Source organism: Colletotrichum truncatum (assembly GCF_014235925.2).
Source record: "Colletotrichum truncatum strain CMES1059 chromosome Unknown Contig_0006, whole genome shotgun sequence".
NCBI classification, from domain to species: Eukaryota; Fungi; Ascomycota; class Sordariomycetes; order Glomerellales; family Glomerellaceae; genus Colletotrichum; species Colletotrichum truncatum.
The window spans coordinates 81,244-103,078 of NW_027222403.1; the positions used below are offsets into that span (position 1 = coordinate 81,244).

General features: G+C 51.7%; 8 protein-coding genes across 8 annotated transcripts; 3 read left to right on the forward strand and 5 right to left on the reverse strand.

The window, feature by feature from the left end:
* Window positions 1-1,279: 1,279 nt before the first annotated feature.
* CTRU02_209280 (uncharacterized protein) lies at window positions 1,280-2,427 on the reverse strand (the record flags this gene model as incomplete). Its single annotated transcript, XM_036726884.1, has 2 exons — window positions 1,280-2,100; window positions 2,175-2,427. 2 exons carry the CDS (start codon window positions 2,425-2,427, stop codon window positions 1,280-1,282), a joined length of 1,074 nt encoding a protein of 357 aa, XP_036581593.1.
* Window positions 2,428-4,277: 1,850 nt separating this feature from the next.
* On the forward strand, window positions 4,278-5,333 carry CTRU02_209281 (uncharacterized protein; the record flags this gene model as incomplete). The annotated part of the gene is made up of 1 exon (XM_036726883.1): window positions 4,278-5,333. The coding sequence occupies one exon, from the start codon at window positions 4,278-4,280 to the stop codon at window positions 5,331-5,333; it is 1,056 nt and encodes a 351-aa protein (XP_036581592.1).
* An 86-nt stretch (window positions 5,334-5,419) lies between these two features.
* CTRU02_209282 (glycoside hydrolase family 79 protein) lies at window positions 5,420-7,064 on the reverse strand (the record flags this gene model as incomplete). Its single annotated transcript, XM_036726882.2, has 5 exons — window positions 5,420-6,000; window positions 6,051-6,118; window positions 6,167-6,452; window positions 6,509-6,876; window positions 6,928-7,064. The coding sequence occupies 5 exons, from the start codon at window positions 7,062-7,064 to the stop codon at window positions 5,420-5,422; spliced, it is 1,440 nt and encodes a 479-aa protein (XP_036581591.2).
* A 946-nt stretch (window positions 7,065-8,010) lies between these two features.
* Window positions 8,011-8,880, reverse strand: CTRU02_209283 (fungal cellulose binding domain-containing protein; the record flags this gene model as incomplete). The annotated part of the gene is made up of 4 exons (XM_036726881.1): window positions 8,011-8,294; window positions 8,359-8,529; window positions 8,583-8,768; window positions 8,829-8,880. The coding sequence occupies 4 exons, from the start codon at window positions 8,878-8,880 to the stop codon at window positions 8,011-8,013; spliced, it is 693 nt and encodes a 230-aa protein (XP_036581590.1).
* Window positions 8,881-9,563: 683 nt separating this feature from the next.
* On the reverse strand, window positions 9,564-12,917 carry CTRU02_209284 (transcription initiation protein spt5; the record flags this gene model as incomplete). Its single annotated transcript, XM_070205235.1, has 3 exons — window positions 9,564-10,195; window positions 10,250-12,488; window positions 12,624-12,917. 3 exons carry the CDS (start codon window positions 12,915-12,917, stop codon window positions 9,564-9,566), a joined length of 3,165 nt encoding a protein of 1,054 aa, XP_070060883.1.
* A 692-nt stretch (window positions 12,918-13,609) lies between these two features.
* CTRU02_209285 (NAD-binding rossmann-fold containing protein) lies at window positions 13,610-14,830 on the forward strand (the record flags this gene model as incomplete). Its single annotated transcript, XM_036726879.1, has 4 exons — window positions 13,610-13,642; window positions 13,692-13,799; window positions 13,870-14,526; window positions 14,600-14,830. The coding sequence occupies 4 exons, from the start codon at window positions 13,610-13,612 to the stop codon at window positions 14,828-14,830; spliced, it is 1,029 nt and encodes a 342-aa protein (XP_036581588.1).
* Window positions 14,831-15,211: 381 nt separating this feature from the next.
* CTRU02_209286 (WD domain-containing protein) lies at window positions 15,212-18,149 on the reverse strand (the record flags this gene model as incomplete). The annotated part of the gene is made up of 2 exons (XM_070205236.1): window positions 15,212-15,708; window positions 15,764-18,149. 2 exons carry the CDS (start codon window positions 18,147-18,149, stop codon window positions 15,212-15,214), a joined length of 2,883 nt encoding a protein of 960 aa, XP_070060884.1.
* A 1,554-nt stretch (window positions 18,150-19,703) lies between these two features.
* CTRU02_209287 (autophagy-related protein 28) lies at window positions 19,704-21,650 on the forward strand (the record flags this gene model as incomplete). Its single annotated transcript, XM_036726877.1, has 1 exon — window positions 19,704-21,650. One exon carries the CDS (start codon window positions 19,704-19,706, stop codon window positions 21,648-21,650), a length of 1,947 nt encoding a protein of 648 aa, XP_036581586.1.
* Between the last annotated feature and the right edge of the window lie 185 nt (window positions 21,651-21,835).

Here is a 21,835-nt window from a genome sequence, read left to right on the forward strand (position 1 = left end):
ATGCAGTGAAAGGAGAAATAGTCTGGCATTCCAAGCTCTAAAGAACGATCGCACGCCGCCTGCTAGTATACTATCCCGCACGCATCTGCATTTCTTCATTTTAACAAGACGTATGACCCAGATGTAATGAGGTATTGGTTGTGAGCTGCGATAATAGAAGCATGGCCGTTTAAGTGGCTTTGGTATACTATCTTTGAAGCAGTTCAGTACAGAGTTAAACAACCTGTCGCATCGCGTCTCAAAGATCAAGTATTCTCACCGCCTCTATATATATGTTCAGCAGATAGTACCTAACCACGTGGATTTTCTATAGGCACAGCAACGGGTGAGATCAGTGTTGAAAGAATGCTTTATAGTTCCTTAGGAGATTAGGAGCGCCCTTTACGTACTGTCGAAATCCGCATGTGCCCATGCAATGCCTTATTGACCGCTGGTATAGCCATAAGATCGCCGAACTCAAGGAGCTATCCAACTGTCTGGGCGTAATTCAAGAACCGCCCTCGCAAATCAGGAAATATGCATGACACAACCGTGTATGTTGCTAGGACGGTTCTGATAGAACTGCTTTCAGAAATCTTCAGGCGAAACGAAAAAGGATTTTGCCATCAAAAGGTTGAATGATAATGCAGGAGACTTGCGGGCGGGGGATGTCAACCCCAGTTCCTCATTGCTAAACTGCCTTTGAGGACCGCCACCCGCTCGCTGCCTTTCATCAGGGGCCCTGTAGAAATGAGACAACGGATACCCGTTCCATAAGGAATGGGAAAAGAGGCATGGATGTGGTTATTTGTAGCTGTGCGGGAATGAGACATTATGTAACTCCCAGTCAGATAAGGAATCTCAGTCGACTATACCAAGTGGAACAAGAACAACTTCAGCAATGAATACAAGTACAACCAGTGTCCATAAAGGTATTTGGAAAGATTATAGGATTGTACAATCCAATGCTCCCCATGAGTATGTTTCTACTTATATTGCTTGGGGGTATCGTGATGTTTCAGGCCACGACTCACTCGCTGTAGAATTATTGTACTTTGCTCTAGACCTATCCAGATACTCCTTGCGCCTCAAAACAACATGCAGATGGACCATTAAAGACTGATACAGAAATGAGTAGCCAGATACTCATACAGGAGAATACGCCGGACTGAACTTTATCCTGTCTGATCGCAGACGGCAAGGCCGGAGACCATGAGGGTGAGATGCGGATTTGTCCGAAATTGCGTAGTCAAGGCAATTTCCACTCAGCGATGGCCAACCGAGACGAAAGCCAACCCATTTAGGTGATATCTCTTTCATGAAGGATTTGCCATTTGGTGTGAGAGGAGTTGATATGTGCGGCTAATAACGCGGGTGAATCGTACGACTCTGTAATACCGCTCGGGACGCAGAGAATGCACCCAAAGACGCCTTTGTTAGAGTGTGACTTGGCAAGAAATCGGCTCGACATCCGAAATCCCTCTTTGAGGACTATAGAACCGTTATTGTCGTTAGGAAGCGGTTTCCAACGATAGCCACATTTGCACTTCTTTGTAACTGGGACCGGTTTGGTGAGGTCGACCTGAAGCATCATGGCCTCCGGACAGAACATGCTGAAGACGCTGACCTTCGGGCGGAATATAAATGTGCCGCTACTGCTACCGCCGGCCTCAGAGGGAGCAAGCGTGGATGGGGCAAATACAGACGCAGAATCGCTGGCAATGGGTTTAGAAATCGGCGGAGTCGGCGGAGGGGAAGGCGGATCAGACCGGAGACGACTTTGCTCTACACAGTCAGCCAGCGGCTTTTTCATATCGTCATCGTTGCTTCCGTTTTCGATATTAGAAATAACAATTTCATGTGCCCGAGACAGAAGACTGCTTTGTCGTGACCTGGGTTTCGGTACTGGAAGGTCTCTGGGGATGGGGCGACCGGCTGCAATGCGTCCATACAGTCCAGCCAGCGCTTTCACGGATGAGAGGCGGACAGATTCAGATACCTGAAGGATATCCGATATGCTGAGCGTAGCAGTCAGATGTACGGAGTTGGCAGCCCGGCGCAGGTGAGTAACCCGGCTGCGGAGATTGAATGTTTGATCACAGAGTATATCTCGACATGTTGCTGTATCACGTTGAGATTAGCAACGCTAGATCAATCTCATTCAACGGGGAAAACAAAAGGGAGCCAAGACGTACTGTCGCCTACGGAGAAGTCGGATCCGACAATAGAGAATGCAATGTCGTACGTTTCTTTGAGCTGAGTTCCTGCGACGTCAAATGAGGTTGCCAGAGCACAAGCAACCCCTTTGCCTTTTTGACTACTGGACCGTGATAACTGGTAATGGTTCTGTCTGGAGCGTTGCGATTTCCAGTGCGTGTAGTGTCGTGAACCCTCGGAAAATGTCTCGATCAAAGTGGAAACGCATCTGATGACTGTGGTAGGCTCCATTTCATGATTGTTATATCGACCGCATGGCGAAGACCTTCAAGTTCTTGGCCCTTCATGTAATCGCTAGGAAACGCAAGTAATAAGATATGTGGCCGATGTGAGAAAGTTCCCTGGGAGTAGGCCAAGTACGAAACAAGCCAGACAGGAAGAACCGAGGAGCAGACGACAATGGAAACGACCCAACGAGCAAATAGCCTAGTACTATAAGCTACGTACGGGCTCAGCATAGGACAGGGCACCTAGACAAGACTTGGCAACAGGATCATGTAAAAAAGGTGTTCATCTCGCCAGGCTAAGCTTTTGAGCGATGGGCAGGAACGACTGTGTGTATCTATGGTGCATCTAAACCTTGACCCTCATCTTACCGATCGACGGGAACCAGGGAGGACAGCGGGGAACTCAGGCTAAGCTGCATTGAATGGGGAGACAGAAATTTAGATAGACATTTGGCGGCCATACTTTGTACTTCGCAGACCAGAGCAATGTGGCGTTGGCCGGCGGGCGCAAATTTGACGAACAAGCCCAAACGGGCGCACAGGAAGTTGGGGCTAATAGCCGACATGGCATGATGCAAGGCAAGGTATGGCAAGACAAGACGTGGATGGTGTGGTGACAAGGACAGGCATCACCATCGATCGCGTCGGCCAGAGTCGTGAGCCACAGAAGCACTTTAGACTTTTGTGGTTTTGACTTATGAGATCGCTAGAAACGTCGACTAGAAGGGCGGACACCTGGTAGGGGCAGATAGAGCGGCGATGGTAGTTGTACAACGTTGTGAGCTAAGAGTGAGAAGCCCAACCTAAAAAGGAAGAGGGTGTAGGGAAGCCAGGAAGTTGCTGACTTGTTCAGCAAGCCAGGGCAAACGGACATCACCGGACAGAGCCAAGGCCCTCAGGACAGGCTGAAGAGACGGGTGCCACGCTTGCGGTCCATAGGTTTGTTTTACGATTCTTCAGGTTTAAACCCTCTTGGGTCTTTACTGTGCCTCATGCAAGGAGGCCTAGGAATCAGGCCTAGGCTCTAAATAAGATGAACCAGCTGCAGGAAGGCAAATGACAGGCATTGTTGGCGGTCCTTTAAAGTGATGTTTTGTTCGCCTAACTTACCATGTCACTTACCGTGAGGATGAACTGCAACCATGAGTGAGGACCTGCAAACATATAGAGGGGAAAAAAGAGGGAAAAAGGGGGGGAAGGGTCTGAATAGTGCAATATTTATATGGAACGGGTATTGTATCCATCCGAGCCTTTGGATGAAGCAGTCTTAGCGACACAAATGTGCGCCTGCTGGTACAGATTTACAGGGAGATATACAGGGAGAGCCTGCTCTCTTCTACAAGAGGTAGAAAATGATTGTTTTAGTGTGAGCTGAGCTGCGGGCGCTACGGGACGCTAAGATGACCAGCGGAGCTGATCCGCCGGCGCCGACCCCGAGCAAATGGGCCTTCGACGGCAGGATCGTAGCGTGATTGGTTCGGATGCAACAGTGCTGAGGAACGCGTCCAAAAGTACAGATGAGGTACCCGATCAGGCCGATGTAGCCCTTGTCACTACGTGCCTGCCTGTCCAGGCAGGCACCTTTGCTTGACGCATCAATCCTTCCACTTTCCTGTCCTCCCCAACAGAGATCACGTCCTTTTGACGATGCCTAATTACCTTGGCTACGTCTGTATCTCTTGTAGTTGCGCCTGCCAAAACCAGAATTTCCATTCAATGCCACTGCCTCCATGTGTCTTACGTCAAGAAGCCGAGGCGACAACAACAGCACTCAGTCCTCCATCAGACCAATAGCATAGGGCCAACCTTCTTCGAAAACATGCTAAAAGCCTTGCGTCTCTCCTCGTAGCCAGAATGCCACTTCCATCGCGTACTCGTCAGGCCTGCGACAGATGCCACGGTCAAAAATTACGATGCACAAAACAAGTCGGTTCGGCCATCTGCGCCCGCTGCTTCAAAGCTAGCGTTCCTTGCGTCTATAGCCCATCTGGCCCACAGCCAGTACCACAGAGCTTGTCGCTAATTGACGCTTCTTTTGCCGCTGAGTCGGCAGCCTTAGAATGGGGGGCTTTCTCTTTCGACCAACTTCTAGGCCCTTCAAACATTCCACAGGTCGACACGTTCTTCGTTGAGGAGGGGTCCTCATCGCAGAGAACACATGAAGCTGCAGTCAATCTAAGGTCCCAATGCTTCGGTAGGCTTTCCAGTGTGATGGTCAAAGTAAATGAAGCATTCAACGGCCTGCCACCTGTTTCCAAGCTTCACGTTCCTGGCCCCGACTTGAAGCTGTTTTGCATGCAGATCTCAGAATCATATAACTTGAAGCGATCGCTTGAGTTGCTGCTGAGCCAAACTCAAGAACTTGCTGATATCTATCCAATCGTAATCCAATTGGCCTTCGAGCAGCAACACACTCCGGACTGTACGCTTCCACAATGTGTACACACCTACAAGTCCCATCCCACCTTCGGCGAAGATCCCTTTGAAATCGGAGTTGGATCGCCTAAGATTGATTTCACTTTATTAAGTCAGCTGATTTCTTGCCACTACCGCCTTCACGACACTATCGAACTACTGGCTTCGCAAGCTCAGGTTTGCTTCAAAATTTCGGCTGCCTCTTCCCATCATGGTATCGAGAGTCACCGATTCGATGTCCCGGAACTCCGTATAGGCTCCTTCACCCTCTCATCAGTAACCTCATCTCCTGCCATGGCCACAATCTTGGTCGATCTTCAATTCTCCCTGACCCAACACATACCCAAGCTTCAAGCTTCAATAGGCAGGGACGGAACCAGAGAGGGGAAGGTCCTTTCCCTACAATGCGATATGCTGAAAGATCGCGCAGACTCAATTTTGGTGCGGCTTAAGACGCTGAGAGATGCCATTATTAGCCACGGCACCACAAACTAATGCCCAAGCATCACCGAGGTAGATAAGAATGTTCAAGTTCCTCAAAACCACCACCATCCTTGAAAAGCTCTTGTTCCAGACCTAGTCTACTGGAGGTATACCAAGAGAGCCTCGCTAGCTGCGACATTGAATGTTGCCCGGCCGTCCGAAACTGTCGTCGTCTCAAATGTCTCTGCTCCACCGGTGGTGCAGGTGCCGTTGTTGAAATATTGCCCCCCAATAGATGCGTTCCCGCCCCGATCTTGTCTTGCCTCGGCACTCGCCGCGGTCACTCGTTTGGAGCGAACCCTGGTGCCAGAGACTCCATTAAGAACGAAGGACTCGGTATTTCGTGCTCCAGAGCCCCCAAAATAGTTGGAGTTATATAGAAGCGCACGTAGAGGCGCACCGGAGGCATCAAAGGCGACGTAGGCTGCGAAGGCGGACTTGCCGTCGTCCAAAGCTGTTACGTGCTTGGCTCCAGCTAGAAAGGCTGTGGCCGTGTACGCACCCACATAGGGGTTGCCCATAGAGTAGCGCCCGAAAAAGCTATAGGGGTTGTTACCAATTGTTCCATGGTGGAAGTATATGCGAGAGACATTAGAGGCGACCAAGCGCACTGAATAATCCATCACCCATAGAGCCGCACCAAATGTTGGAGAAACATTTGCCGCGCCTCCTCCAGAAACTGCCGTAACGTATTAGCATTGAAAAAGGTCTTGTGGGATTCTTACTAACCTGAGTTGGTCTCCCCGAAGACGTATGGTTTCTTTACGGCCAAGGCACTGGCGATATCATTGTCGAATCTAGCCCTGGTCAGCAATGTACCGACACATCTGATTTGTTCGACTCACAGTTGTACATTTTTCGCAATGTTTGCATGGGACATCAGGCTGGTCACACTGCCGCCAGGGTAATTATGATGACTATAGGTCTTCACGTACTCCCTAACGGTAGCGTTGCCGCTCGCAATTAACTCTTCGGCACCCCATTGTGGTGGAAGAGAATTGGAATTTCCAGCTTGGATGATGGTCTTTTTGCCAATGGCGTTGCCAACTGTAATGGCCCAGTTGTTCTGTGAAGCCGCATCAATGGCAGGATTCCAGGACCCAGAAGCAATAGGCTGAGCTCCCGGCCAGTCTGTACTCTTGGGTCAGCGCTATTTATGGAAAAAGTCAGAGAAGCTATATTCTTACACTCAGGCTCGTTTCCAAGTTCAATGGCATAAATGTTCTTTATCTCTTGTACTGCAACCTTGGCCGCTGCTATGGTGTTGTCAATGTTGTTTTTACCTCTGTTCAAGCCCAAAGTCACATCACCCGCATATGTTGCAGCTAACTTTATGAAGTTCGGCCCAAAGGTCAAGGTCCCCGGCGCATCAGCAGGGTTCGCAACTGAGTACACGACATATGCCGATGTGGACGGGTCATATGACGCCCGGTCTTGAGTTGTACCGCCGATTCTAATGGGCGGCCAGGTACCGCTCAGTGCCTTGAAATTGGCTAGACACTGATTCGTTGCTGTCACGTTTTTGAAATAAGAGGGAAAGGCAAAGAACTCGAATCTGGACGCAAGTTTAGTAAGAACACGGATTCCAGCACCTATGGCGACTCACGACAGGCCAACGGGTGCTGCCTCGACAGGTGCGTACGAGAGACCACCGGTATTGACCTTTGCTGGCACATTGAAAGTGACAGCAGCGGCTACATGTGCGACCACGGGGAGGAAAGCTAGTGAAGGCCCCAAGACCATGGTGAGAGATATTCCGTAACTGGATTTGGTAACAGCAGAGAATGGCCTGGCCTTTCACCTAAGGTGTGGTGCCTCGAACCCTATTTATGATGCCTTCATGTTGTCACTCTCGGTAAACGGCATGCCCATATTACATGAATCAATCAAAGTGAAAGTTTAATTTTTCCACCATAGTAGATTGAATGTTCTCAAGCTAGTCAGCCACTATTGAGAGGAGTTGCCAGCCCACATTGTCGCATAAGTGGCCTCCTGCCGCAATTTCTGGTATCTCCTCATAAACAAGTCTGAAGTTAGCTTTGTAGAATGTACATAACCACAAGCATGCCTTGTTGTTCAAGAACCTTATTGGAGCTTTTGCCGTGCGCAATTTTACCGGCAAAGTAGGTCCTTCACGATCTTAGGCACGAGCCAACACTATTCCCGCTTCCAGAAATAGACCATGAACTTCCCCGCACCTGTCCAGTCTGCACAAGCAATAGAACTTCCGCAAAGCTTGCTGCATGGCTAAGTATGGCTAGACTCACAATTGGAGCTGCCAGTTTCGGCTGATCCCAGGCCAGAGAGATGCCGACTGATCTATTACCCAGTGGTTTGATGGGTACGAGGGTAAGTGGGTCGGGCTTGTTTATTTTATAAGTCGTCGAGTTGCTTTAGTTGAGAACCTGACGCACTGTAACCAGCACAGGTAGAAAGGCAAGCATTAGTAGTCCAATGATTGAATTTTTAAGTTTTTCGATCAATATTTTCAAGACAAGGATTCCCGACAGAACTTCCAGACTGGTCATACTGATTCTATACGCTATCGCTACGGTTCATCTGACCTGATCGCTCACAGGGGTAACTTTTTGGTTGGTAAAGTCATGTGTTTCGGCTTATCAGCTCTTATCCTTGCCTTCACGAGCGTCGCCACTCCGATCAGTTAACAAGCATGGATCTCGAACGAAAACTAGCAGACGAGCGGAGAGCCTCCCGGAGCCTTATAATTTTGTGGGACTGGGTAATAGATGTTCACAACAAGTCCAGGATCGTTAGAACTGTATGCGCCAGGGAATGACATGAGGTTGGGCTTGTACGTTCCTGTGCCGCCGGTAACGCGGAGCTGCGCGCAGGAAATGTACAACTGCGCGCCGCCAGGACTGCTGGCGCTGTGCAGAGCGATGTGCTCGACACGGAGAAAGTATTCACCGTCCTCGAGGCATCTTGGAATTTGGACGTTGAGGGTTGTTTTGCCTACAACAAATTTTCTTTCAGCATGGATCAACAGTGTGGTTACTGTCGCAGTAGGGCAACAAACCTGAAGTTGGCCAAGTCAAGCCACCGGAAGTGACAGTTGGGCCATCGTTGTATATCTTGAACCACACTTTCCCGGCGCCGTTAAAATTGGTGATGCTGGTCCCAGAGGTTGCCTTGGCCATGTAAAAGTTGACTGGTCCGGGATGAGAGACAGACGCCTTCGCGTTGTATCCTGAAAGTTGCCATTAGTAACTTTCGTTATATCATAGGCCGACATGAACAAACCGATTGTAGACCCAGCAGTTACATCAAGGACCTTGGCTCCCTGATTACCAGATGCCAACTGGTAGCATGTCATCTGCTGGCTATTCACGTCTGTGACCGGTCCATTAGATTGATAGTTGGCCGTCTTTCGAACAACCTCCCAGTCCTGCGTTGTCTTGCCGTTATAGGTCACGGAAGGGAAAACGTCTACCCAAAAGCATAGTTAGGGCATACAATCTAGATGTGATGAATTTGGGTCATGCGCACAATGAGCAGTTGCAATGCTGGCCAAAGCCAGAACCACAGAGCAGACTTTCATAGTGGCGATAAATGTCGGTCAGGCTTCAAATGCAAAGCAAGAAACCGAAGAAGCAAATCTGATCAAAAAGTAGAAGTATCAGCTTGTTTGATACGAGTGGTAGTTGGATCTTCACAGAATGGACATGCCTGGGGATGTGGCATGGTCTGAACTTATAGTAACCAAAACATCTCCTATGAGACTACAAACTGCTCGGAAGCTTCACAGGATGCAAGTGCCACGTGAATGATACTAAGAATGGACAAAAGGTCAAGGGGATTTACATGCCGACTACATAACAGCCGGCGGGTAAATTGCCATCCACTCACGAACGTCCCTTATATCACATTTGAGGTTGAAGTAAATTGCTCCAACCGGCATTTGAATTCTCTCTCTGGGGTGTACTGTGAACAGACATGTCCGAGAGATGTGCGGTTATAAACCACTCCAGCAAGTCTCGATGCCCGGCCTCAATGTTATAAATTGCACACCACCATGGATCGAGATAACGGTACAACAGCCACTATAATGTAATGAACATTCTCTGATGATTTGCGCCCACATCCTTGCACGGGTCCCTTTTTCTATGTAAACGCCGGGTAATATACATGTCTTGCTCACCCTCTTTAACCAAACATGAAGCCAAGCCGGCTATCCAGGGCCAGACACCAACCCCATCACAACTTTTGTCGCCACTTCGCACTTTAGTCGTCATCAGTGTATCTAGGCCCGCTGGCAGCCGGTGTCTCTGGTGCACCGTACGCGGCTGGGGTAGGAGCTCCATAATAACCTGATGATGAGGCGAAGCCGCTGGCAGCAGGAGTCGGAGCACCAGCTGCTGGTGTTGGGGCCGATTCAGCAGCCCAGCCACCTTGCCATCCGCCACCGGGGGTCGGAGCACTGGCAGCAGCCGGGGTCGGTGCCGAGTATGCGCCAGGGGTAGGGGCATTCAGAGCACCCGGAGTTGGTGCGCCCAGGAGGTTTCCGCCAGGCGTCGGTGCGTCATAGCCAGACTGACCCGGTGTGTATCCCCAAGAATCACTACCACTGGCACCAGGAGTAGGCGCGGAGCCCCCATACGCAGGGGTCTTGGAACCAGAGCCCCACGCGTCTCCTCCATATGCCGGCGTCTTGGATCCCAGGCCAAAGGCATCATGTGCCGGTGTCTTCGCACCGGATTGCCATGCCGGTGTTCTTGAACCGCCACCATATGCGGTCCTGTTGCCGTCACCGTAAGCAGTCCGTGAGCCATCAGCCCATGCAGGAGTCCGTGAGCCTGAGTAGTCCTGACTGCTGGATTTCCATGCAGGGGTTCGGCCACCAGTCGCCGCGGGAGCTATTCCATGTTAGCAACTTGTTTGCGCACAATTTCACATAGTCTTTTACTTACTTCGTGAACCCCAAGCAGGAGTTCTTTCCGAACCACCGGAAGCGACTGGTGTTCGACCTCCCTGCCAATCTCCACCACCACGTCCGCCTCCAGGGGCACCTCCCTGGTTCGGTCGAGGGCCTCTACCATTGATTTCGATCTTTGCACCCGTATTCTTATCCTTGAAGCTGAGATGATCCTTGGGCACAGTGATGGTCTTGCTCTTCGTGTGCAACTCCACTCGAGCGTGGGTTTCTGTAGCGTCCTTGACAATACCCAAGAGGCCCTTGTAACCACCCTTCCGAATGATGACAGTCTGGTTAATCGCACGATCACGGCCGAAGGTTTTGGGTGGTGCCATCTTATTCTCTGCGCCACTGGGGTTGCGCTTCATGGCAGGGTTCATTTGGTCCAAGTTGGGACCAGCTGAGAGTACGCGCCCACCCTTCGCAGCAATGGTTGTGACATTACTGGCCTTGGTGACGAAGACGCCGGCATTTTCGTTGTTGTTGTTGCTATGCAAAAAGACGAAGGCACGGTGAATGTGAATGATCTTACCCTGGCGTTGTTGGGCACCGTACTCCCTGACGACATCATCCAGTCTGATTTCGGAACCGTTCCTATCAGCGGCAACGGCAATCTTCCTCTTAGGGAGTTTGTTAGCGATTTGTGACGGCATCACTTGTCGGGTGTCTCCGTTTTGATCAAGGACAACCACTGACTCCCGATCGACCTTAACGATACAGCCAACAGTAGTAGGATCTAGCTGGACAAGGTCGAACAGCTCGTACTGCCCCAGAGAGCCTTGTCCGCCAATGTCGCTTGCTTCACGAAGATCTTTGCTAAATACCGTGACTTCAGTGTTGGTTTGATCGGTCAAGAAAGTAACTCGGTCCTCGGTAATCTTGACAACCATACCAACCTCGTCACGGAACCGACTGCCGCTGGTGACTTTTACATGATCACCAACCCTGAATCGTTTCCTCAACCCCTTGGTGGGCACCTCAATAACTTGGCCTGCGAGATCTCCCTCGGTAACTTGCATGGTGACAATATCCCCTTGCACGTTAGTGGCTTTTCCCACAACACCCTTCTGCTCGCCCTCGTAAACTTCGATAACGTCTCCAGGCAGGTATGTAACATTGATGTTGCTGTCCTTGAGGCTAGCAGCAAGGGCCTTGAGGTCGAGGTTTTCAGTGCCATCCTCAGCACCAGAAGCAAACCTGGTAACTTCTTCCAAAGTTGGATTGACGTCTGTGACGACTAACTGTTGAATTTTGATATCCTTGACTTGGAAGCCATTCTCAAATTCATCGCCCATATAAGTCCACACTTTGGTTGTCGGATTACCTTGGATGTGCCTTGGGTGTCGTTTACGGGCTTCTGTCTCATTGAAGAGACGCTGTGGTGGCCGTGGACCGGGTACACCGATGGGGCGCTTCCGCTTGCCGTCATTGGTAAGAGCGGAGGCAAGGGCATCATCTCTCATGCCGTAGTCCAGACGGGGAATGAACCGAACTCGAGCTTCTAGGCCATTCTCGGTGACGTCAACGACCTGTGCAAGATCACCCGCGTGCTTGGCCGGCTTGCGAAGTCTGACCCAGGCACCAGGCTCTAGAGTGGGTGTCTTGGTAACACGAAGTAGGTCAGGCATATCCTTGATATCGACCAGAATCATCTTGGATCGAGGGTAGACGTTCATCATGCCGTCAAGGGCAACCATGATGTCAGTAGAACGGTTGGCTTCGACATAAATATAGCCCTTCATCACGGATGTTGGGCCGCCGCGTTCGAAAGCTGAAATGATGGCCAGCTCGTCCTTGGTGCCCATTCTCTCCTCGATGCGCTTCATGATGGAAAAGACAACTTCCCGCTCCTTGCCCTCCTTGCATCTGACAGCCCAGATAGTAGGATCCTCAACACTCGGCATCAAGAGGCGTTTCGGAACAACAGTCGAGTCGCCAAAACCCTTGGTGGGCCGGCGGTTGCCATATCGCTGTCGAAGAATCTCGGCCTGTTTTTCGGCATCCATGCTCGCCTCCATCTCGCGTCGACGATCCAATTCGCGGTGTCGTCTGTCATCATCAAGGCCACCACTTTCAGCAATGTCGTCGGGATGAGCATTGTCGATGAAGTCTTCTATTTCTTCACCGTCTTTCTCCTCATCTTCGCCGTCTTCTTCGTCTTCGACCTCGGCCTCGATATCGAAGAAGACAGCCCGACGGTCTCTGCGACGTTTGCGACGATGTCCCTGGTGGGCCAGAGGTTAGCAGTCTCTCCAAGATGCCACATAGGAATAAGGGGATCCGCTAGGGAAATCATAACAGAGAAGCTTCCGCAAGTGCCTGAAGCAAAACTTCATCTGGACAGTAGTTGAGGCGAGCGGAAAGCTTACCTGCTGAACATCATCCTCATCTTCTTCATCCTCATCTTCCTCGTCATCATCGTCGTTATGTCCGCCTTCTTCGTCATCTTGCTCCTCCTCGTCGTCATCGTCGTCGACTGCGCGAGATTTAGACGTTACGGCAGCGTCATCATCTGCCGCAGGGCTACTTTCCCGCGCATCGCTCGGTGCATGCCTGTCTCCAGAGTCTTGATCGGGTTCCTCGTCAGAGAGATCGGCAGGCGCAGGGTTGAAATCATCCTCATCCTCCGAGTCGTCAAATCGGTTGTGGTCGCTCGAGGCCATTTTCAAGATAATTGATCAATGTCAACGTCCTTGACTCAGGGATTGAATGAGAAGGCCAGGTGAGGAGAGGTTTGTTTGAACCTGCTCAAGCAGAGTGTTCAAGAGAAGAAGGGCGAGCACCAGCGGAAGTGCCTGGGGATTCGGTTCTATTAAATAGGTTATGTGGGAGGAAGAGAAGTGGGAAGAGCCACCAGATTGCTGGCCGCTGAATTGAGAAGACAAGGACTGAAAGTGAATCTAGGCGATCTGAGGATGGAAAGCTCAGCCAAGGTTACCTTCACGACGCGAAGTAGGCCCAGGTTTCGACCGAATAGGGTTTAGCGCCAAAAGACACCTGAGGCAGATTACTGGTGCAGGCTAATGCTGCGGGTAATAAATCGGGTGCGGTGGTTTGCAGAAGGACCCTCCGTCATCTTAGGTAAGCCGCAGTAACCCAAGGATCTGTCTAAGTTCCATTGTTCTGCAAGCAAGGGAAACAAAGTACTGGGCTGGTTTCTCCAAGGCACATCCCACAAGTTGGGCCGGCTACTGCCTCGGTTCTCACCAGTGCCTAATTAACTGCCGTCCCAACTTGGCCAACTATTTAGCTCATTCGGATGATTGGAATAACGTAGTTTCTTAATGGTCTTCTCCATGACTTGCGACTGAACAACCCACTGTCAACTTAATCCATTTTGTCGCGGGGACACAAGATGAAGGCCATAGTAATGAACGATTTCGTTACCGTCAGTCTTCCGCTCAGGCATCATGAGATATTATACTCATTGAGCTCAGGACTTGAACGAGATTAGAGTCTCGGAAATCGATAGACCCATAGCAAAGCCAGACGACATCCTCGTTCAGGTGAAGGCTGCCGGAGTGAACTATGTGGACACGCTATATGTTCGTAGACCCTTTGTGCTTGGAAAAACATTTGATCTAGACTTTGTCGACTAACAGCACCCTCCTTTAGGCCAAAGGCAAACACCAAAACAATCGGTCTCTAGTACGGCCACCATTTATCCTTGGCCTTGAATTCTCTGGAGTCGTGCTCTCAGCGCCACCAGGTTCCGGCTGGCAGGCCGGGGACAGAGTATTTGGGGGTTGTACCGGTTCGTACAGCGAAGTCATCTCCATTCCTATATCAACCCCTCTGCACCGAATCCCAGAAAAATGGACTTTTACTGAAGCTGCGGGAATCGCTGCCACACTTCCCGTCTCCTACGCCGCACTTGTCAACCAGGCCGGCATCAAGAGTGGCCAAACTGTTCTTATACATGCCGCAGCCGGTGGACTGGGAATTATGGCTGTTCAAGTTGCCGTAGCTTTAGGATGCCGAGTCATTGGAACAGCCGGGTCCTCAGCCAAATGTGCTGTGGCTACCAGGTTCGGAGCTCACGTTTGTCTCGATTACACCCAAGATTCGACGTGGTGGGAACGAGTACTGCAGTTGACCGACGGCAAAGGTGCTGACATAGTTTTCGACTCTGTCGGCCTTGTCGAACCTAGCTTGAAATGTATTGCTCACCGAGGTAAACTATTGATTGTAGGTTTTGCCGGCCTACAAGATGGGATGGAAATGATAGCGATGAATCGAATCCTCCTCAAGCAGGTATCCCTAATTGGTTATGTAAGTATCTTCTTTTGTCGCATCGCTGTTTACTCCAGTTTTTCATCCACCTGGTACTAAACAAAATACACAGCGATTCGGCGAGAGCGCTCGGCGATATCCTGAAGAACATAGCGCCATCTGGAGTGGGCTTTGGCCATTGATAGAGAAGGGCAGCGTACAACCTGTAGTCTATGAGTCTGACTACTACGGGCTTGGGAGCGTACCCCGCGCGTTGACAGACATGGTCGAGCGGAGGATCTGGGGCAAAGCTGTTATCAACCTAGGTGGTCTCTTGACAGACTCTTCACATGCAAAACTCTGACTGTCTCCCAGGGGCGGGCTTTTTACAGCTGGTTTGGTGCCAAAGAAGCAGCACACAATGATTATAACATTTCGAGACCACCTCTCCTTCCTACTATGCCCGCCGGTATATAGCCATCCACCATTCCAAGATTTTGTTTGTGGCCATCAACTGGGTTACGAACCTGTACTGCGGCACGCATGACTTGTCACCTGTACTTTCCCAGGGGAATTATCAGGTACACGTCTTGGTTCGCGAACAGTATCCCTCTTTGCAGTTGGATCAAGGCCCATTCCTAAACGCCAGGCTTCGCGATGCATATACCATAAGTGACCAGCCAGATCTATAGACAGGGTAGTAGCAAGACAGTCAGTTGACTATTGCTCTTTGCCACTTCTCCCTTTAGACACCGGTCCGCCCGCATGTCTTGACGCCCCAGAGTCCCCTACCCGCACTCACTCCAAGCCATTCTCCTTGGTCGTTAGAAAGGTGCGGTACCCACGCGAGGTTTCCAATCTCGTAATCGCATTGCCAGCTGGCAAATGGGCTTCGCGTGCTGTCCGGCTGGCCAGCACCGTTGGCAGACGGGCCGCCACCGAGTGAATGGTTGTTGTTATAGACGTCCCAAAGCAGGACTTGGCAGTCATCTCCTCCAGAAGCTAGAACGCCTCGCTTCAGAGGCGACCACTCGATGCTGTTGAGAGAGCCGGCATGACCTCGGAGTTCTAGGAGAGCCTGGCCTGGATGTCGTACGTCGAGAATGCGGATAACGTTAGAGTCTTGCGCGAATGTAGCCAGCAAGTGGGTATCGTGAGGTGAGGTTGCTAATCTCAGTAAGGGGGGAGGGTTGGACATGGTTTGCTGCGCCAGAGTGGGACTGATACGCCCGCCATTGATATCTAACATCTTGGGTTAGTAAGGCACGTTGAAATGTCAAGTCGGATAAAAGTATACCTCTTTCATCCTTGCCCGTGGGTTCGTAAATGATGGTACTATGTTCAAGACTGCGTAAATCAAACATACGGACACTGCCATCCTGTCCACAGCTCACAAACACGTCCACACTATTGGCGCAAAATCGTACGTCATACACCTCTTTGTCGTGGGCGATCAATTGCGTTTTTGCGGTCAACGAAGGAATATCCCAAATCGTGCAGGTGGTATCTATACTTGATGTGATGATCAAGCTTGGGGAGACCGTGTTCCAGTCCAAAGAAGTAAGCGGCGCAGTGTGATCGGGAGTTTTGGAGTTGGAGAGCAGAGCCAGAGGTGTCAGCTTCGTGACGGCAGGCTCCCTGCCCTGTCGGTTGATTGAGTTGCTCTGCGAAGCGGGACTTTCAGAGGGCAGAGACCACAGGCGAAGGTGGTCCCCGGAGGTCGCTAGTAGGTCCGTTGACTGCTTCTGAGAGGAAGGTGGCTCCCACAGCAAGCGCGTCACAGGATAAGAATGTGTGGCCTCGGCGACCTTTGAAAACTCAAGATTGTACTTGGAAGTGCCAGGCTGGTAGACGTCATTGGGGGTTGGCACCATCTGGGTATCGAGGATTTGAATCTGGAGGAATGTCAGTGTGAAGAACCATAACGATGTAAGGGTCATTGGAGCTCGTACGAAATTGTGCCCGTCCTCCAAATAACTTCCAACGGCGAGCTTTCCGGCCCCATTGCCTTGAGGAGGCCACTTGCACCAATCAAATGCATAAAGTGCCCACGGAGCGAGATAATTGCTCGTGCCGGGCTGGGCATTGGCGAGCTCATAAGCGACGCTGCCAGGAACACCATCTGACATGCTAGAGTCCGCGCGAGGCCGGATATCAGCCAGGCCTAGTGGGGTGTTGGAGATGTTGCGCTGCGAACCCGGGGCATTATACTTGGGGTCTGGCGGCGACATGAATTGAGAGCCCGACCCGCTCGGGGTCGTGGGGGTATAGGGCGCAAATGTCGCAGCGCCTTCGTAACCGGCAGCAGGGGAGGAGCGGGAGTAGCTGTGAGATAGGTTCAAGTTTGGTTTCGAAGGCGTCGAATAGTCCTGAGACTGCTGAGGCATGGTGGGTTGCATGCTGGCCAGGGTAGGCGCAGTGTTGGCAGTGATAGCGGGGGGACGACCACCGGCTCCGCCAGGTTGTAGAACGTTGGGCACCGACGATGTGCTCTGGAACTGGGAGGCGCTCGGGGAGGCCTGGTCCAGCTTGATCTGGGGAGCGGCGGAGGTGGTGGCTGAAGAGTATTCGCGGGGTGACAACTGGCCGTGCTGGATCATGCCAGCAGGCATGTGCAATTCGTCGTGTTGCGAGCTGTAGGTGCCTGTTCTGCGCGGTGCAGCAGGAGGAAACTGTTGTTGCTGCTGCTGCTGCGGCGGCGGCGGCTGTTGTTGCTGCTGCTGTTGTGTAGGTTGGGGTTGCTGGTTCATGGCCGCGACAGAGGAAGAGTGCGCGTGAGAGGGCGTGGAGGGCGATGTGACGGAGGAGGAATGGCCCGTCGGCGCTGATGTCTCAGTCGCAATGGGGTGGGCGGGCAGCGAATATGTCGAATCCCAATGCAGCTGCTGGCCATGTAGTACCGGAAGCAACGCAGGGGGGATGGAAGCACGCTGCTGTCGGGAATCTGAGTGGGAGAGGGAATGATAGGATGGGGAGTGCGAGTATGAGTAGGAGTGGGAATGGGAATGGGAGTAAGAGTGAGGGTGATTAGGCTGGAGAGAGCGGGACGAAGCGGAGTCGGCAGCGGTAGCGGCAGGAGGGGCGGCAGGAGGGGCAGCGGCGGCGTCGGCGATGCTGTTGAGATTGCGGTCGTGGTGATGGAGGTGCTCGGAGTCGTCCTCGTAGAAGAAGTTGGCGACGGCGTGTTTCTTGGGCACAGGTGGCCCAGTCGCAGTCGCGGCTCCTTGAGAGAATTGAGGAGATGAAGTTGGAGAAGACGAAATTGTTAGAGAAGGATGATTGGGGTTGTGGTTGGGTGGCAGGTAGTGGTGGTGGTCCTGCTGCTGCCGTTGCTGGTGCTCTTGCTGTTGCAGCTGATAGTGGCTGTTGTGGTGCTCCTGCTGTCCAGGCTCCTGCTCCTGCTGCTGGTGCTGGTTTTCAGGCTGTGACTGCAACTTCGAGCTGGTTGACAAGGAAGACGATGAGGGCAGTGTATTGGGCAGCGGCGGGCGGGTGTCGATGGCCGTAGCGGCTGTGGCGGCCGTGGCAGGGGCCCCAATGGAGCCTAAGGCCTGTGCCGCCTGCCATAGCGCTGAAGTTGCACTCAATCGGTGCTGGTGGTGACGCTGTTGATGCGGCTGTTGTTGCTTTTGTTCACCAATGCTCTGCTGCGACGCCGTGCGGCGATGGCCCAGGAAATGCATCGTTAAGGCTGTTGATGTCGTAAAGTCGGTATGTAGGTTAGGTTGCGTGGAGCCAGCGGCCCAGGCCAGAGACTGTTGTCCAAAGGAGCGTTTGGGGCAACACAAAACACAAACACTTACCAGTCGTAATCGACTAAGGTTGGGCTAGATACCGTCCTTCGAGAGAATTACAAGCAAAACACCAGGCGCGGGGAAATAACCCCCTTCCAGAACGATAGGCAGGAATGTGAAGGCAAGGGAGACGGCGTTCAAGTGTTATCTCAGCCTAGAGGTTACCTGACAGAGCAGGGGGCAAAGTAGTGTTCCTCAAATACGACAAAAAAGTGGTGATGGTACCAAGGGGTTTGACTTGAGCTTCGGCCGCATCTACTGTGTCGTCACAGCGGAAAAAATCGCTCTTCTACGTTATCACTCTGACTAATGAACGGGGAGGCCAGTTGATGGGGACAACAGACGGGGAATTGGGATAGGGATGCGCGTCGTTCCAAATGCTTTGGGATGTCGCGTAAAGCCTCCGAGGCCAACAAGCACCAAATTTAAAGCACTTTGCCTCCTCTTCCTTGTCTTGCCCCTACCCTGGCTTGCTGTACGATGCTATATCATCCGTACGTGCCTCTCACCTCAGCTGCCAGGCTATTGTTTGGGCTATTATGTTTGAATATCCGCGCCTGATATGCATACCTAACTGATTCTCTTTTATGAGGCATGGCAACTCCTTCCAGTGAGACGAGACAACGTCTGAACAGTGCCCAACCAGCCATTAAAACAAAAATGAAAAACAACACATGGGAAGCAAGGAAGACGTGACTTCTTAGTGTCACATTGAGGGCCCATCCCCATTTGAGATCCAGAGGGAGCTGTTCGTATGGAAAACTAAAAGACTGGAGACTTTGTCTTGACTCGGCTTTGGCTGCGTGAGTTAGAGTTAGGTCGAGCGAGCCAACGTAAGACAATGACTGGGCATCAAGTAATTACGCGTGCCAGACATGGGTGAAAAGTGAGGGGAGGGTGGGTTACGGACAACAGGTAGCCAGCGTAGACACCCGATTACCGAAGTGATTATATCGCTTACCTACAACATACCTCCTTACACCTTATCAATTATTTTACTCCACTATTTCAGCGATAAGATACTTCGTACCGGCCTAGTGACGTCTCTACTTTAAGCTACCTTGAGGTAGGATAGGTACGCTGGCACTAGAGGTGCAGGCTGGTCCAAAACCACCGCCCCGTGCCTGCTGTGGCACATGCTCAGAGCTCGTGAGCTCTATCTTTCTTTCCTCGCATTTTACTTACATCTGCCTACGCTGCGCTGGCACATTCCAACCGTGTTGCCTATAACAGCCTGTCGCATTTAGTGCCACATCATCTTCGTATACCCTTTCAAACATTGACTACCTTACTCTTTAATAACATAGCATATTGGCTTCTATTCAGACTGCATCAGGTACCATATCCGTGCACCTTAGTTTCAGCTTGTGCGCCAATCTACCTGCTCCAACAAACACTGTTAAACTGCCACGACGGCCTCGAAAGTAGCACCGATGTGCTCTGATGGCCCCAGATTCCCCCAGATTTCTTGATCGACTCTCGCTGAGCCGAAACAAGTCGCCTATTTTACCCCTTCACACCTCACACGAGCGACGTGCGAACGACTACGATCTCGACGAGCTATCTCCAAGACCCGATGACGCTCTGTTGCCAGGAACGCCGAGAACGCTGGCCAGAATGTCCAGAATACGTTCCCCATCTCCTGCAGATCCTTGGGATGACGATCCATTGAGTCCGGCTGGCTCCGTCTCGAAAATGAAACCAAAGGCAATGTTTACCGGTCCACCTCCACCCATAGCAGCCTCTATATTGGTTCAGCCTGCTTCGCAAGGAAGGCGTGATTCCCGAGAAGGGTCAAGATCAAGTCATAGTGGCCACGATACTAGGGGGTTGGCATCCAGCCGCGTTACGTTTGGAAGTATTCTATTTGATCAGAATTCGCATACCTCGAGCTTATCCCGCGTTGACTCGACATGGCGCAGTCTACAACATCGTGAGCGAGTGCTTCAGAAAGAGGTGCAGAATTTGCTCGACATGCAGGCTACAGGGCTATCACCTGGCGGCGGACCCCTTGATGCCTCAATGTCAACTGGGCTTGACACATGGAGTGACTCGGGGAGCAGTACACCGACGGGGACATTTTATTCTACCGCAACGTCCAAGTCGCGAATGATGGCATCACTAGACACTCCTGTACGCGCAACAGCTCGTGGTGATATCATACCTGTCCGGCAACCCAAGTCTTCCGGTCCACAAGGACTTCGAACTGCGCGAAACGGGCTGCGGCGCTCTTTGGCGGCTTTGACCGACTTGAAAACCGAGGAAAACGACTACATAGAGTTGGCAGTGTCTCAACGTCAGAAGGCCCTCTCCTACTTGAACAAGCTGGATACGCGCCAAACGAGCATCTCAGCGGAGCTTCATAGCTTAGCAGACGATAAGGAGGAGCCGCTGGCGAAGGAGCTTCAGGTCCTTGGAGAGCAGCATTCATCCTTGGGTCAGGAGATTCGTGAGCTCGAGGAGAAACTTGTTGGGATGAGGAACCGTCACCGGTGGCTTGAGCGTAAAATGGAGGATGTCCACAATCGCCGAGAGGCAGGATTAAGCGGATACAGAGGTGCACTGAAGGAAGTTGAGGGAGAGGTAGCTTCATTGCTTCGTCGACCCCCTATCGAGCCGCTGGACCCGGACGTTGTGGATGTTGTGTTGCGTGGCGAGCCTGCGACTATGAGCGACACGAAAGATCTGCCTGGGGGTGCCGAATTCTTCCGCATGATACCCGCACGACGCACTCTGAGCATGGCGAGAGACTGGTGGGAAAGTGAACTGGACCTTTTACAGAAGCGAAAGGCACAGGTCGACAAGGATCGTGAGGCGCTCGATCAAGGGGCAGCATTGTGGCAGGAAACAATCAATCTCGTCACGACTTTTGAAAAGGACTTGCGTAAATCGTTAGGCGGCGATGCCACGTCCAAAGGTAAACAGACTCCACGGACGCAGCAAGAAGCTGCCGAATCGATGCTACCTAGGATGGGCGAGGCCATCTTGGAACTTGAGGAACATTTGCGGACTGCAGAGCAGAATAGCTGGAATCTCCTAATCTGCGCAATAGGAGCCGAGCTCGAAGCATTTAGGGAAGCTGCGCGCCTGCTCCAGAGCAGTCTTCCACAGCCTAAGGCTCATGTCGACAGTGTTGAGGAGCCTTGGTCGAATGGAGACGGTCAAAAGGAACCTGCACATAAGGATGTTGTCGAAACGAGTTCAGTAGGAAGCCATCCCGAAGAGAGTGACAACGAGGTCCCGCCTGATTTGCTGTTCTCACGCCTAGAAGAGCATGAGGAGACACACACTGCCATCGAGAAAACTCTCGCTTCGTCAAGGCGAGATAGTGACAACGAGGTGCCACCGGAATTCTTGGCAGAGCACAGCAACGAGAGCAGTCTGGACTGAACCGGTTAGGCAGTGAGTGTAGAAGTGGTGAGGTACTCTTGAATTGCAAGTACAGAGTACTGGCTTTGACATGGTATGGGTCATGTAGGAGCTGCGGGGAAGACCTCTAAGCGATGGAGTATGCATTCTATGATTTGCATTGCAGTAGTTGGAATAGGGCACAAAGGACAGGATACCCCAGAAGT